The sequence below is a fragment of the Pomacea canaliculata genome, linkage group LG8 (genome assembly GCF_003073045.1).
Source record: "Pomacea canaliculata isolate SZHN2017 linkage group LG8, ASM307304v1, whole genome shotgun sequence".
NCBI classification, from domain to species: domain Eukaryota; kingdom Metazoa; phylum Mollusca; class Gastropoda; order Architaenioglossa; family Ampullariidae; genus Pomacea; species Pomacea canaliculata.
In genome coordinates this window covers 18,782,206-18,798,593 of record NC_037597.1, presented here as the reverse complement: position 1 = coordinate 18,798,593, position 16,388 = coordinate 18,782,206, and the positions used below count along the sequence as shown (strand labels likewise).

Here is a 16,388-nt window from a genome sequence, read left to right as displayed (position 1 = left end):
CCTCCAGCTCATAACATTCAAAAAAAAAAAAAAGGGCTGACATGAACATGTCTGACAATACAAAAAAGATGAATAGATTATGTTGTGACAAAGTAAGGAAAGCAGTCATTATAATAGCATACTGCTAGCACTCACTCTGGTGAGTCTGGGGATGATTATTTTTTCCTGCATGCCACGGATCTTGCGAATCTTCTTGCGAGGGGAATCGTGCACATCGTTGGCTTCTTCTTGGCTATTCTCGACATCCTGCCGTTCCACTGAAAACTGTGTGATCAGCCGCAGCAAGTATGCCAAGCACTCTTGGTTCCACTGGAATAGGGAAAAAGAACTCCTGCATAATAAGCCCTTTTGATGCTGGTGAAAGCAACCTCCATGCTTTTCCCCCCCACTGATGGTGAATATGTGAGGAGAAAGCCATTCTTACAGAACATTAAGCCTGTTTCATAAACAGTCCATATATAATGGGAGTGCCCCTAGAACAAAATGCTGCTTATCTCTTAACTTTACCTGAATCCAAGCATCCCCTTCTTGAGGCTGTAGTGTGCCATTCATAAAGATACTTAGAAGATGTGATAGTCCACCTTTGGCCACAAACTTGCAAAAAAGGACATTACAGCACACAATGAATTATCAGCAGGATGTATCACAACTTCATAAACTATTAAAAAAACAACAACAACAAAACAAACAAAAAAAAACAGGCAGCAATGATTTCAAGAAAAAAAAATTCTTGTTTGAATAGAAATGACTCCTCAAAGCACTAATGAGATTAAAGGTTAGAATTCTATTCATTAATAAAATTGATAATATGTGTACACCCTACAAATATAAGCAAGTGGTGTCCTTCTCTCATCTCACCTTGCTGCTCCAAGCAGAGTCTGATGACTGTGTATTATCTTTGTCGGTGTTTTCTGAGGCAAAAGCCAAAGCATCCCCACCACCTGTTCTCACCTACAATCAAAAATCATCAGAAAAATGTCATGTCACGAAAGGCATGTACTATATCAGGCACACTATACCAGCATTAATTTTTGTTTCACTTTAAACTTGCACATACAACTATTTATTTATCATTATCATTTAGCATAATGCATCACATGTAGAGATTGTGTTTGCCATGTATTATAAAAGTTTGGATTTTTGGATTAACTATTGTGACGAAAATAAAACTAAACAAAATTAAGATAGCAGCATGAAAGGTAAGATTGTTGACAACTCACCAATGATTTTTTCCGAGGCTGCATACCATAAGCCAAGGCCTCCACAATCTGTAAGGAGTAATATAGGCGATGGGGGCTGTGAGGGGGAAGCAACTTCTGCCAGTCTATGTTGCTGCTGGCATCCCCACTGTCTGATTCCTGTCAATGACCAGTTGAACATTCTAAACACTGACTCTCCTTTCTGTCAATGACCCAGTTCAACATTTTAAAAACTGTGCTCATTCAGAAAGTTGATCATTTATGATTCTCCTTTCTGTTTGTGACCAGTTCAACATTCTAAATATGTGATCATTGAGGAAGTTTGTAATTTTTTGCTTTAAAGCTTACACTAACATGGACTTGCACCAAATCTGTCAATCATGTAAATAGCAGAACTTTCCAACGTCTGCCCAAATCAGGACTTAACTATTGACAGGTATCTTAATAAGCATGTTAAGCATTTTGCTTTTATTACCTTCATCATTAATCAATACTAATGTGTACCCTGTGACCTTTGATGTCTGTCTAGCTCCCCATGTCACTGTCTTCGAGACCTCATCCCCTTTCTGGGTACTTACCATATTATTGACAATATTCTAGATTCCCCCCACCCCCAAACACACGCTCACTGGATCACTGATGATCTTCTGAAATCCCTCCACATGGCTCTCACTGGTAGGAAGAATCATGAGTAATTCCCACACATTACGTGACAGACGTCGTGCTTCTGCCTGAAGTCGTGCCTGTTCCTGGCTCTCCTATTTGTGAAAAAAAAAAAAAAAAAATCTACTTCTTTATACACATAAGCACACATCAAGATAGATTTTCAACAATGAAATGAGACAACTACAGTTTATGGTAAATGCAGTGCTCTTTGCAAAAGCAGAATGTTGTAAAACAGGCTAAAATAGGAGTAGCAGCATGCTGTCTGGAGTTGCCAGGAAAAAGACAGTACAAGAGTTACTCATGCTCTGCAATGCAAGAAACAAACTGTAAGCAGATTTTCATTGTTCTGCATTTGCAATCAGTGCATTCAGATTCACATGGTTATCATGTCTCTCTCTTTCTAGTGCTTATATTACCTAAGAAATAACATGAAAGATACACACAACATCTACATATACAAGAGCACACACCAAATCTTGAAGCTCAATTGACATGTCACTGAGTTTTTCAAGCAAGGTGAACAGGTTGTCAAAATGTGGTTCCTGCAGAAGCAGCACCATAGGCAGCTTATCCCGGGCTGGTACTGGTAAACATGATGAAGGCACAGATCCATCTAGCTTTTTGGGTTGCCGACTAGCTCCCACTGATACAAACACCAACTGAAAATGCACAATGAGGAAGTGCCAATAAAGAAGACGATTTCGGAAATATCTTGCCTATTTGTCTAACTTTGGATGTTAAAGGAAAAATAATGTTAAAATATACATAGTCTTCAAACCCTAAGCCACAGCTTTGACAGAAAGCATGCACTAAAAAAATTAAATCTGTGAATTTCCAACAAAATCTGGATTAGCTTTTCAGTGATATTTTTATTGATGTTCATAGACCACTGATAATCTTAACACTGGTCCTGACAAACCAAATAACAGGTAAATGCTATAATAACTTTGAGAATCTAAACTAGAATTTGAAACCTCACCTGCATGTCCTTGAACTGCAGTTCGCATAGAGTTTTTTCATCCATATCAACTGTCAACTCCTGGCCCAAAGTGATCATGCGGATTGGCCCATCTCCCAGCATGGCCCCAAGTATAGGTGATAAAAGCCCATGCCCATGGTGGCTGTGAGCAGAATCAAGCTGTTGTCGTTGCTGCTGCTGCTGACGCTGAAGAACCTCCCACCACCTGGTCACCTCAGCACGCAGCTCAGAAACTAGGTCTGTGGACAGCATGTCCAGCTGTGTCTGGAAGGGTATTAGAATATTTGAGCACACAAATTGGTTTGGCCTCCCTCTCCCCTTGTGTATACCCTTTATTTGGAAGATTACAGCATTTTAGCACACAAACTGCTGTGGTCTTCTTTTTTTCTTGTATCTTGTGTCTTGTTATTAAGGTATTTTAGAGAAATTTTTTTTTTCCAATTTTTATCCTCCCTATTTTTATCAAGAGATTGAAAAGTATGTGACAAGCAGTGACGATGACCAACTTTATTAGTCCCCACTGGGCAATTTAGACATGGGAAGGTGCTCAGTTACAATATACATGAATAATAATACTTATAATACACAATAAGCTCTAGGTGAAAAATATGAGCAAGTTGGAGAAAAGTGTGAGAAATATGAGCATGTGGGAACATGTGAGCAAGTGACACAATCTTAAAAAAAAAAAGACAACAAAAAAACTTACATCAAGACTATTCAAATGCACACATACAACATCACACACAACTGACAATTCATCTGTGATTGAGCAGATGGTACAAATGATTTATACTGCCTATTGTTTCTACATACATGCATAGCATTTACTTGAACTTAATAGCACAAATTCTCCCTTTAGTATATGTTTAGGTATTGATAAAATGCGGGAAACTTTCCTATTTGTTGATCATAGAAAGAAGCTAAATCTCTTTGTTTAATATCAATTATCTTAGAACATATATGTTGTTCAGACTATTACTGTCATGGTAAGACAGACTGCAAAAGAAAAGCAGCATGCAAATGAAAAAGACAGAAGACTCAATAAACAAATGGTAGAAATACCCCAAGATCGCTTTGGTAACTGAAAAACTGTTTAGCTTATGCAGAAGGAACATTCCTTGCTGGCCACGTTTAACAATATATTCAGTGTTCATAGTCCATTTGAGCAGATGACTAATAGTACTTCCAATACGGAATCTTTAACTCTTTACATTAATACACACTTGTAGCCATAAAATGGTCCAGTTCTGTAATGGTAGAGGCAAGAACAACTGTCAAGGCTTCCTGCCAAGGTCAACACCAATGGTGTGATTAAAGGATTTTTTTGAGCAGATAAGTTTTTTAAAAAAAAAGTTTACAGTTGTTAAAGTCTTCCTCTAAAAACTAAGTTTACTTAGCATTCAGCGAGGATCACCCTCCGGAACCATCAAAGAGCATACAATTGTCAAATTCTCATGTCCTAGAAATCTTTGCATAGGAAGTCGCTGCCTACTACTACACAGGAAAAACACTACATCAACCTAAAAACTTAAAAAGACTAACCTTTTCTGTAATACCAGTGGTCTGCAGTAAAATGCGTATAGGTGATGAAGTCTTGTCTGCTAAGTGAGCCTGGTGTGACACAACACCTTTTCCATCCAGGTGCCAGGTACGAAGGTGGAAAGCGTAGCGACGCCGAAACATCTCTAGATGGTTCTTCAGCAAAACAAGGCCTCGCTGCATCCTCATAAGGTAACGTGCTGGATCCTGGTGAAAAGATTTAAGTCTATCCTTAGTGAAGCCATTTTACACCCAGTCCATGTTCATCAAGAACAATTAGCAAGATCCCACAAGCAGTACACACTTCATAAATACATTAATAAATGTATTCATAAATACATCAGTACTATGTCTCCATGAGCTATATGGGCAGCTTTTAAGTCAAATGTAACAAATAATAAAATACTAAGTACTGTACACTTCAAGCTATGAAAATGCTACCATCAGCTTTACAAGTTCAGATGTGTGAAGAAGGGACGCTGGCAAAGGGGGTTGGGAGAAGCGGGATGAATGGCAAAAAGCTATTTGCAGCTTACATACACACACAAGCCTAAGTTAATTCTTCCAAATTATCTGGACAACAGTTCGGCTTTAAGATTTTACAAAACAAAAGTCACAGAGACTAGAAATTCCACTGCAATGGAAAATTCCACATTACCAATTTTAAAGATTGGTTCATTGATCTAGGGTGGATGATGTTAACGACTATGGCTGCTAAAAGCCCCATTGAGGAAGTTTGGTTAAAGAGCAGTTGTAGTCTCTAAGCTCCTAATAGTTGGGTCATCTGGTAAAGCAAGCGAAGAAATAGTAAGTGTTAAGATGTACCTGGTACTGACCTCTTTGATTTTGCTAAGTGTAGCCATGAGGCTAGCCATGCAGCGGGAGACAAACATGTCCTCACGATCAAGGAGACCAGCACCATGGTTGATGTAGTAGTTGTTCAGGAACTGAGTGGCTGTCATGCTCACATCTTTGTTATCTGCCTGAAGTGCTATTCGCCATAACTGGTCCATACCGCACATCTACCACAGAATTGATGGGATTGCTGGAAGGAAGACTTCTCTAATATCTTACTTATCAGTTCTGCTTGTGCAGAATTAAATGCAACACTAGCTTAATGTTTTATTTTGACAAGCTACTGACTGTTCCTCTCTCTGCAGTTTCCCTGTTATTAATTGCTACCATCTGCATGTTGATGGCATGAGAAAACAAAAACAAACAAACAAACAAACAAAATCCATTCACTTCACAGAGGATATGCTTTTCATACTGCTTTTTTCTTAAACAAAATGTCTGCTTGGATGTTAAAATAACAATGGCCATGCACTATATACTCTACAGCAGTATTGCTAAGATAGCCTTTTGTCCTCAACAAATAATAGATCAAAATCTAAACATAAGCACTCTCTGCTATATTACATGGTCTGTACTACTATGGCTAATACAAAATACTGACTTTTTCCCGACCTTTCCTGGATAAACTTCATTCATCCAGTCCACACACTGATACCACAAGGATATTTCAGAACTTTCAGGAATAATCCATACATACTTCTATTTGTCCAAATGTACAAAATTATTCGTGCACTTTTTAGCATCACTATGGAATACCACAGAAAACAGAATTGGAAAAAAAGCTAGTTATAGTTGTCATTGGCAATGATTTTTCTGACAGGAGTCTTTCATGTCTGCTGTTTTCTATGGGACTACAAATGGTATCAATACACATGTTCGAAAGTTTTCCCTTTTTTGCTGCAAAAATCATTTATATTTGACTTCTTGAAGTCACAGCAAAAAGTTATATATTTTTTCATCTGTAAGCCACAGATTATTAAAGTCTGCTCTGTCAACACAATAAGAGGATGATGATGTCAGAGCAAATGGTGAGTCAAAGCAGCAGGGAAAGTTATTCTACAGCCACAGGTCAATTTCCAGCTCATACAGAAAAACAAACAAGCACATTTAATCTATATATATATATAGTTAGTGCTTCACAAATTTAGCATAATCAATTTTCAGCAAATATTTTTTACTTTTCCCTGACCTTTCACGGCCTTTTAATGAATGTCTTAAAATCCTGACTTTTCCAGGTACTGGAAATCATTTTCAAAATATACTGATTTTTCAAGTTTTTCCTGACCTGTATGGACCTGAATATAGCAACATTCAGACTGGTTCAGAATGACCCTACCTGGTCTTCCGTCAGCTGGGTGTTCAGAGAAGTGTTAGACATGCGTGCCAGGTGGGAAAGATGTTGGAAAAGATTTAAGCCAATCATTGTCATCCTCTCTGGACTCAGCTGTGGTATCTGTATAAATATTTTTAAAAAGTTGTGACTTTACAAAAGATGCTTTGGCCCCTGCAGTAGCAATAAAAAGCCTTCTGCAAAACTGAAATATAGATCAACACCAACTATATTACTTCTAAAGTTTAATTTGTGTATTTAGTCCAGGTTTAACTTTTGGGTCATTCATAGTACTCTCCTCCAAACATAGAATACTTATAAAGGCTATTATTAAATTCCTTTAAAACCCCAACTCTTTCTGTAATCCTTACCTTTCCTTTTCGCTCTTTTTTTAATATTTTCAAACTTTTTTCATCGCCAAACAGACACTGCATATTTTATTCACAGTTAGGCAAGCTTCCTGGTGCACACTTCATAGCCCACATCTGGGTTTTGCCATCTCTACCAACCATCATATGCAAAAATGCACATATAGGCTAACCCAGAAGAGCACCTACTGAGCACCTACCAACCCCCTCCATCCCACGCACGAACACATGCTTGCACTCCACAAAACCACTACCTTTTCTAAAAAGATGTGTCTGAATGTCTCTAGACCCAGTGCATGGTGGTCTTTGCTCTTGGCCTGGTTTAAGAACCATGAGAGACAGTCATCGCTGGAGGCTGGGTCTGTGGCCAGACACTTCCAGAGGCAGTCCACCTGCTCCTGGTTGAGTCCTGTGAGAAACATTTGCAAGTGATGTTACTGTCAAATACATCAGGTGCTGTGAACTATTATGCTTTCACAAGTAACAGCAACAATGATTTTACAGCAATGAGTTCACTGTTCTACTATCCTGGAGCTATAGTTAGGAAGCAAGGGTTATAAAGCCCCAAGGAAACATGGGAAAATATAGCTGTAAATTTATGTCCAAACCCCACAGACTTTGCTTTATGCTATGTTACCCTGGATATATTCTTCACTGCTTTGCAACTTAGGGGGTCTGGGGTAAAGCAACACCTGCAGGGTCTAGACACTGCTTCATAACAACAGAGACAAGACACTTGTCCTTGATTTCACCATGCCGTCCCATGTTAATAACATATCCCTGCTTTAAAACTATGGTCCCATTTGGATAAATATTTTTATCTGGCTTGAAGGCAAGAATGTTTCCTTTTTGACAAAACTGGACTGTTGGACCATACATACATGCAACAAGACTTAGAAACTTAAGCTCCCCTTACCCCTAACTGGGCTGGCTGTCTTGCCACAATATAGCCTTAGTTGCTGGATAGGCATAAAATACCAATTACCCCCACCTCCCCCTAACTGAAAAAAAAAAAAAAAACATGCTTACTGAAATTATCTGGTGAACCCATGGAGGAGAAAACATACGTCAGGAATGTAAGACGCACTTGTACCTCTTCTCTGTAGCTGTATCTGGAAAGTATATTAAACAAAAAAACCCCTATTATTACATCAGAATTGCAGCCCTATGCTCCACTGGGGGACACAACAAGAATTACATCAGAATATCTGTGAAAAACATATTTCCCATACAATTATTAAGGGTCCTTAGGAAACTATTCCAATCAACTGACAAGAAAATGACCTACAGAGAGCTAGCTGGCATGTTGTCTGCCTTTCTGTGTTCTGTGAAGTGCACCAGGTCATCGAAGAAATAGTTCATCATTTTCAGCTCCAAATCTGCCCACCTGCATTATACAAAGAAGAATGTAGCAAGAAATCTAAAGCCTCCATCTAATGCACAGCCTTCTCACTTCAACCCCCTGAAAAGCTGCTTATTATAACTTTCTCAATTATGTGGTAAATATTTACTTTCAAAAAAAGAAAGAACATTCGTGCCAGAATTTTTCGAATACTTACAAGATGACAGAATGCGGGTCATTGCCAGCTCGGTATGTTTGGAAAGATGCAAACAATTTAGGAAGCAGACGTAGTGAAACAACAACCGATCTGCAAAAATACAGTACATTTGTGTCTGATCATCTCTTACAGACATTTTTCTTCATGAGAGGAACATGGGAGACTTGTGGTATGGCGTCCCTTGTCATGATTACATGGCTTAAATGAGAGCATGGAATGACTGACAAACACTTCACTGCAGTTAAACAATAGTCAAATACAATTAAAGAGAAGATCACTTTAAATTACAAAACAAAACGCTAAGGCATGGCTGGGAGAGGGAATCTTTCTGGGACTGAATATTTTCTGAGACAAGCCACCAAAGCATATATGACATGTTGCTATTTTCACAAATGCAACATCATTTATTGCCAGTCATAAAATGCCTTTATTCATTCATAGATTCAGAACTGTAATACAGCTTATTATATTCAGATAATGCCATTCCTAGCACTATTATTATATTTTTAAGTCCCTTGATAAGCATATTATAAACTGCTCTCCCTATCTGGGCATGATCCCAGAAGACTTTTGTGGGGAATCTGTCAGAATGCTGTCAGTTTGCCCTGCATCTATTGTTTTGTATATTCTTCTTGCTTCTTGGCAGTCTCGTGTTGATTCTACTTATTGCTTGACTATCTGCATTGAGTCTATTTGTCTCCCAGCAGTCTGTGCTGATTCTGCTTGTTTCTTGGTACTGTGCATGCATTCTTGACTGGACAACATTCTTTTGCCACAAGCCAATTTTCTTTTTTACTGTATCTTCTTCAAGAAACCATCCCCACTTCAACTTATTTGCAGTATGATCAATTTTTAAAGCTGTGGAAAAGTTTTGCCTTTTCCAAAGAGTCAAATTCTGTAGAAATTTTTAAAATGAATTTGAAAGACCACTAAATCTATTTCTGCAAGGAACACAACCATGATAACTATTCCTACTGGTATATTGTAGCAAACATGACATCAAATCGCCTTTCCACTTTTATAATTCCAAACCCCTGGTTGTTCTTAATCAGAAGCAGTTTTATTTTCCACCCCAGATGCCCTGGATGGAGAACTCCCGTCCATGGCTAACGATATCCCTTACCTGTGTTTGGCCATGTTATTGATGCAGGCCTCAATGAACTTTGTCTTGATGCAGCGGTCCGTGGAGAAACACACAAGTGAGTATAATGCTTTTTCAGCCTCTGCTGCCAGGCCTTCTGGTAACAGATGCTGTTGGTGGGAAACGAAAATATTGTCTTGTGTGAGTCAAAGAATAAGAATGTGTTACGGAAGACATAAAGGAACAGAGAAAATACATAGAGATGAAAAATCTTAAAACTTACAGCAGTATCTTCTTGCACAAGGTCCCAAAGCAAGGTGTTGCCTTGCTTACATACATCATCAAAAGTGAAATCTGAGTTGGCAATACTGGACTTTTCCCTTTGTTGTGGACGGTGATGGATCACAGCTGAGAGAAAAAAATGTGTAACATTTTAAATTGTTCTTTATTTTTTTTTTTGCTCTCTCCATGACAAACTTAAGACAAAGAAACAAAACAGCCTAAAAAACTGAAACATATAGATTTCAACGGGGCAGAAGAATGTTCAAATAATAATTTAAAAAAGAATCACTAAATGTTCTCGCCAATGCACATTAAAGAGTACTACCACAACAATGAACTACCAAACATACAATAATTCCATACAACTTATAAAGACGTACAGCGTGGAAGATGGGAATGGTACAAAGAGGCCATGGAGGAGAGGTGCTGGGTCATATGTGAGCCACTGAAGTGAGCATGAGCGTTAATCTGGGACAGCTCTTCTTCGCTCAATGCCTCCTCGCCTTCAAAGTCAGCCATGTTCTTCTCAGACTTGGTGCTCAGGCGAGAACTGTGACAACTGCCATCATCTGGACTTAGAATGTCCTCTGCATAGTCACTGAAGAAAGAAGGACTGTTGTTGGACATCAAAATATTACAGTGGCAGCTGCTTTGGTATTATTATAATATTAACATTTGAACTTGAATATTGCATTTCCCCATGTAGAGGCAAGCTCAATGCACAGTGCATGAAATGCAATACAGAAATTAACAGTTAACCATAAAACAAAGAAATATAAACATAGCAAACTGACAATGAAGAGCATGACCAAAAAATGAGGGATTGTAGTGCAAGTGGAAGTGTCTGCTGGATCAAGAAAAGCATTTATTAAAAAGGTGGATTTTGAGGATGGACTTGAAAACTCTGAACTTAAACACAGTTCAAAAAAGGAAGAAGCAAAGAATTCTAATAGTGAGGACAGAAAGATGAGTGTTTAAGAATTTCTCATCTGATGCTTAGTATAACTATAAAGGTGGAATGTATCAACTGACAGGCTGGGATGCAACACTTTCTCTGCTGCATCAATGTTACATTTAAAGCAATTTTAACTGTTAGTTAACAGACCAGCATCTGACGTATAGGCACTGCCTCTGTCAAATGGACTTCAGACCCTAAGTCTGGATAGTCACAACACTACCACAGATGTTAATATATTCACAAATATTTGCTATGCTTCAATTTCTACCTCAAAATGTAAGTGTGAATTAGTTGCAATACCGAGGAATGAGTGCAAGACTTGTTCTTTCATTTGTTTCTGCATGTATTGTGCCATACAGACCCCATAAATCAGCCAATACTGTTCAGTAACAAGTGGTTGGATTTAGGCCTTGGACTTCAATGTTACTATCATGACTGGAGCGGTCACAGAAGAAATAATACTGAACAAGTGTTGTAAGGATTTGTGAGTGTGTGGGTGTGGGTGTGTGTTTTTGTGAATATAGTTTTAGTGATGTTTCTTATTTAGTTGGGTTATTTACATGGACTGTAGGTGTTTGTGTGAGATGATAGTTTGAGTGGAATTAAGTTTTTATTATGTTCTTATTATAAGCCAGGTCAAAATGCCTGATCCCCACCAAAATCATCAAAAAATGTGCTGGGTTGATTTTGCTTTTGCCTTTTAGCTGAGGACTGTTGCTCACCTGACCAATGGAGCGCCCAGCACACACAGCTTGTTTTTTCTCAATTACAATTACAAGTGTAATTGCCAGTGAGACACCTTCAAGGGTTCAAGAGCTATTGTGACCCTTTATCTCCTATGATTATGTCATCTGGTGAAGTCAAAGAAAGAAAAGCCTCTACAAAAAAGTTTGAAAGAAAAGGATTTGGAATAATCAATGAAGAATTAGAAGAATTTAAAGACTGCTCCTACCTCTGCATCATTCTGTTTCTGTGTGAGGATTGCATGTGCTGAATGAGGGAGGAACAGTCATAAATCTCCTCAGTTTCCACAGCTGGCTTGCTGCTTGGACTCCCTTGTCCATGACGGTGTGGAGATCGTGAACATCCCAAACAAGTCCCAGTGCTCTCCTGCTTAAATGGGATAAAAAAAGAAAATCCAGCTGCATGAAAAAAAAACCTGAGATCACTGAAGTTCATTATGAAAGAGACAAATACGTATCACTCAACAGTGAACTGTAACAGAAGATTTATATTTAGTTTTGGAGAGGACCTGTGATTTGAAATTTTTGTTCTGTGCAAACGAAGTCTTTATGTACTTGTACTACAGCTTGTGTTGCAGCTAGTTTTGGGTCTACCTGTCCACTATCTAATCGGTAAATTTCCACACTTAAGCTGAGAGAAAGGGAGACTTGGAAAAAAAAAAAAAAAGAAAAGAAACAAAGCTCATCCTCTGATGTTCATATCCTTCTGTACTTGTTCGGAAAATAAGGATAAATAGAACATTTCATAATTCAAATCTCTACAGTCCAAACATGGTTAATGTCTAAAATCTATGAACTCTCATCACCATCACAGATGACCTCAAGGTGTAACTAAGTTGGAAATTAAAGCAAAATGAGGTGGGAGGCGAAGGTAAGATTTATGTCTCTGACCATCAATCAGCCTCTCATGCCCCAGAACTCGAGCAAAACTAAAGCAAAAGATTAAGCCTTTCACCACCTTGTCTGGCTTCAGACAAACGACACCTTTCATCCCTTGCTGAGCCAATAAACATTCAATGAATACCTATATGAATATATATTCAGCAATCTTTTTTATCAACCCAAAAAGAAAAAAAAATTGAGAAAGTCACATCAGAAAATCCAAGGGAAAAAGAAAAAATGAGAGAAGAAAAACTGAAGATACAAAGTTCAATCAATACACAGTCTTTTCTTCATTCAATAAAGTTTCTGCATCATATGAGAGAGTGGCAACATTTGCTTTTCTGCTTTGGATTTTGCCGTCAGTAGCACAGTTGTCAGGTATGACATGCATTTATCCACAAAAATCATACTAAAACTTTAAATAAAAATAGAAAAGGCACAAAAATTTGCCAACAGCTCTGGGCAAGCCCATGGCATACCTGCATTTCTTCTGCGAGCTGCATGAGGGGAAGCTTGCTGGGGCTTCCTTCACTAGTGCTGGCTTCTAAGTGGTCTCTGTCTACATATTCTCTCTCATCTTGCGAGTCTTCATGGTGAGGTTCTGGTCCCATGCTGACTCCCCCTGCTCCCTCCTTGGCCAGTCGGTTGCGGCGATGCTCGGCCACCTGAAGCCCCAGTTTCTGCCGCAAAGCAATGTTTGCTGCTTGCTGTAGCAGGACTGGGGAAGCCCCCTGCTGCTTTTGCATCTGTGACAAGAAAATGTAGAGTGGACAGTGCATTCAGCACACGAGCCTCCCATTTCTTGTGCATGGTATGGTTTAATGTCCACCATTGCTGTTAGCAGACCAAATTCTACTTATGAACATGCAAAGGTAAATTACTCAATTTTCTGGTCATGCATATAAGTAGAAAGCACTGTACTTTCCCAGAAAATATCTACATTAAAAAGTCTTCCTGTCAATTACGGTGGTCCAATTCTATACCAGTAAAATTCTTATCACCATGACTGGATTATGGGTCATGATTTAACATAATCCTGGCATCCTACAATTTCAGTAGTGTCTGTGTATTTGATGCTGAACCACTGCTGGACAAAGCAAAGTGTGAATTAGCCTGCTTAATGTGTGAAAGAGTCTGGCATGACCTTTCTGTCTGACTCTTTCACCTTTAACTGTATGCTGGCCAAGAGAAGATTTATCAGTTGCTACTACTGTCAACAGTGACTAGATCCTGAGCAACTGAATAACTTCACGTCAACACCAGCCCTCCCACTAAGACAGAAATAATCAAAGCTATCAAAAGCATGAAATGTGGCAAAGCAGCATGCCCAGATGGCATACCCCTAGAAGCATTAAAGGCAGACCCAGAAACTACAGCAACAATTTTACATCCCCTCCTACACAAGATCTGGGAACAAGAGCTAGCACCAACAGACTGGAAACTAGGCCACCTGGTCAAGTTACCGAAGAAAGGAGACCTCTCTCAGTGCACCAATTGGCGGGGGATCATGCTGCATTCCATCTCCAGCAAAGTCCTGACAAAGGTAATTCTAGAGAGACTGAAGAAGGCACTAGACAAGAAACTGAGACCAGAACAAGCAGGGTTTTGCCAGGATAGGTCATGCACTGATCACATTGCCACCCTCCGCATCATCACTGAGCAGTCTATCAAGACGCAGTCCTCCCTCTATGTAACTTTTGTGGACTTTGAGAAGGCATTTGACAGAGTAGAAAGGGATGTCATCTGGAGGCTGATGATCCATTACGGCATTCCACCTAAGCTCAATAACATTATTCAGGGGTTGTACGAAGACTCGCCCTGCCAACAACAAACTCACTAAACCTTTCATAATGACCTGGACTTTGCAGATGACATTAGTCTCCTACCTCATCGGCAACAACATTCATGAACTAAACTGAGTAAGCTAGCATAGGAAGCAGAGAAGACTGGCTTAAAGGTCAACAGAAAGAAGACCGAAGTGGTGAGAACCAACAATAAGCAGGAACTCCCAATCCAACTTCAAGGAGAACACCTTGGAAACAGATCGCTTCACATATCTGGAGAGCATTGTCAAAAAAGGATGGTGGAGCAGACGATGACATCAAAAACTGCATCAACAAGGCCAGGCATGCTTTTAACAGTCTATGCCCCATCTGAAACTCCCAAGCATTATCCTTTCGCAGTAAGGCCTGCATCTTCATCTTCATGCATCTTCATGTTAAGGTAATGTGATTGTATGGTTCTGAAACCTGGAGAGTGACAAACACCATCAGCAGCAAGCTCCAGACCTTTACCAACCGATGCCTACGCCATATTCTGGGAATAAGATGGCCTGAAAAGATCTCCAACAGCAGCCTGTGGAAAAGAACCAACCTGAATGCCACTAGCCAAGACATCAAAAAGCGCTAATGAGGCTGGATAGGACACACCCTGCGCAAAGCAGTTCACACCATTGCCAAGCAGGCACTTGACTGGAATCCTCAGGGGAAGAGAGTTGGGAGACCACAGCAGACTTGGAAAAAAACAGTAGAGAGTGAGGCAGACATTGGAACCACATGGGCCCAACTAAAGGGGACTGCCCAAAACCGGGTCTGCTGGCGAGGTGTTGTTGCTGCCCTATGCTCCTTGAGGAGTAACAAGAACTAAACTAACTACTGACAACACCTTTCTTTGAGTACTGCGAGTGTATACTGTGCATGAACTGAATAACTGATGAAATACCCTCGTTTATGTGGAATGAGCAAGACCTGCAATTCCTAACACAAATCAAAATAAAAATCTCACATCATCAAACACACATTTTCTGTACCTGATACTGGCGTTTCATGTCATGCAGAACTAAAGACTGTTCATCTTCCATTTCCTCGAAGTCTGAGGAGTCATCACTGTCACGACGGTAGGAATGTTTGAGATGAACTAGCTTGGCTTCCTTCATGAGTTCCTCGTCATCCGTGTCCAGATCAACCTCAGAATGCTCCTACCATAGTCAAGTTAAACATTTAATAGTTTACTGCTCAATGGTTTATGTTGTTTGGAATTTAAGATTCCATTTTTTGTGATGATTTACCTCTATTAAAATTGAGCCTCTGTTTTCAAGTAAACACAAGACATGATGTAGCTCTGATAAAGCAGATGCAGAAAAAATCCTGTGGCTAGCTTATAAAGCTGATGTACACATGCCCTTTGACTAAGTGCTATTGATTGTGATTAAAAAACAAACATTTCTTCAAAATTTCTTGCTTTACCTTCCACCCTCCCCTCTTTTTTTCTTAAGCAATAAAGCCTACACAAAAGTACCCAACAAGAAGCTGTATGTGTACCTGGCAATGACCACACACTTCCAGCTCTGAGCTGTCGTTCAGTTTCTTTTCCGCAGCTGCCAACTCTTCAGCTTTTTGCTGCTCAGCCATCTTCTTGCTTGCTTCTGCCAAGGATGCCATGCGGACTTTTCTGGCAATCAGACGTTCCTTTACATGCTTTGAAATGGTCTTCTCCTCTTCCTCCTCCTCTTCTTCTTCCTCTTCCTCCTCCTCATCATCCTCGTCATCGCTCGGAGTCACTGCACTCATCACTCTCCGTCCCCTGCACGTTAGGTGCACAAGGGTGGTGAGCTGCGGAATGTTTGTGGAACTTGTGTTCAGGGGTTATTTTAGCCACATCCACTGGGTGATCGCCCTGTTCAACAGTCACAAGCTGTAGGTGAAGGTGGTGAGACTTAAGATAGCACAACCTTCAAAAGTGCCAGGGTAACACAACCAGCAGACAGAATTACTGGCCACTTCACAAAAAAGCAAGCACCATTCACAACATCTGACAAAAACAGGCTGATGCTATGCACACCATACACCCACCCAACTCCATCGAAAACGATGTTAAGGGGCAGAAACAACTGTGTCTATCCTACATTTTTAAAAATAAAAATAAAATAGGTTAATAATTTTGTTTAG

At 39.6% G+C, this 16,388-nt stretch overlaps 1 protein-coding gene across 4 annotated transcripts in view; it reads right to left on the bottom strand.

Annotated features, from left to right (window-relative positions):
- LOC112570991 (ubiquitin carboxyl-terminal hydrolase 34-like) overlaps positions 1-16,388 on the bottom strand; it is a 51,692-nt gene that overhangs the window by 33,257 nt on the left and 2,047 nt on the right. For 3 of the 4 annotated variants that reach the window (XM_025249761.1, XM_025249760.1, XM_025249763.1), the window contains exons 2-22: positions 15,762-16,116; positions 15,251-15,418; positions 12,921-13,187; positions 11,769-11,929; positions 10,239-10,456; positions 9,860-9,984; positions 9,619-9,746; positions 8,496-8,585; positions 8,225-8,323; positions 7,966-8,048; positions 7,191-7,345; positions 6,575-6,691; positions 5,220-5,405; positions 4,387-4,590; positions 2,845-3,108; positions 2,336-2,524; positions 1,829-1,957; positions 1,221-1,358; positions 859-951; positions 508-594; positions 136-309 (exon numbers count right to left, since the gene is read on the bottom strand). In XM_025249761.1, coding sequence (XP_025105546.1) covers positions 136-309; positions 508-594; positions 859-951; positions 1,221-1,358; positions 1,829-1,957; positions 2,336-2,524; positions 2,845-3,108; positions 4,387-4,590; positions 5,220-5,405; positions 6,575-6,691; positions 7,191-7,345; positions 7,966-8,048; positions 8,225-8,323; positions 8,496-8,585; positions 9,619-9,746; positions 9,860-9,984; positions 10,239-10,456; positions 11,769-11,929; positions 12,921-13,187; positions 15,251-15,418; positions 15,762-16,010 — 3,324 coding nt within the window. In that variant the 5' untranslated portion in view covers positions 16,011-16,116. The remainder of the gene's footprint in view (positions 1-135; positions 310-507; positions 595-858; positions 952-1,220; positions 1,359-1,828; positions 1,958-2,335; positions 2,525-2,844; positions 3,109-4,386; positions 4,591-5,219; positions 5,406-6,574; positions 6,692-7,190; positions 7,346-7,965; positions 8,049-8,224; positions 8,324-8,495; positions 8,586-9,618; positions 9,747-9,859; positions 9,985-10,238; positions 10,457-11,768; positions 11,930-12,920; positions 13,188-15,250; positions 15,419-15,761; positions 16,117-16,388) is intronic. The other variant, XM_025249762.1, reaches the window with a different exon arrangement.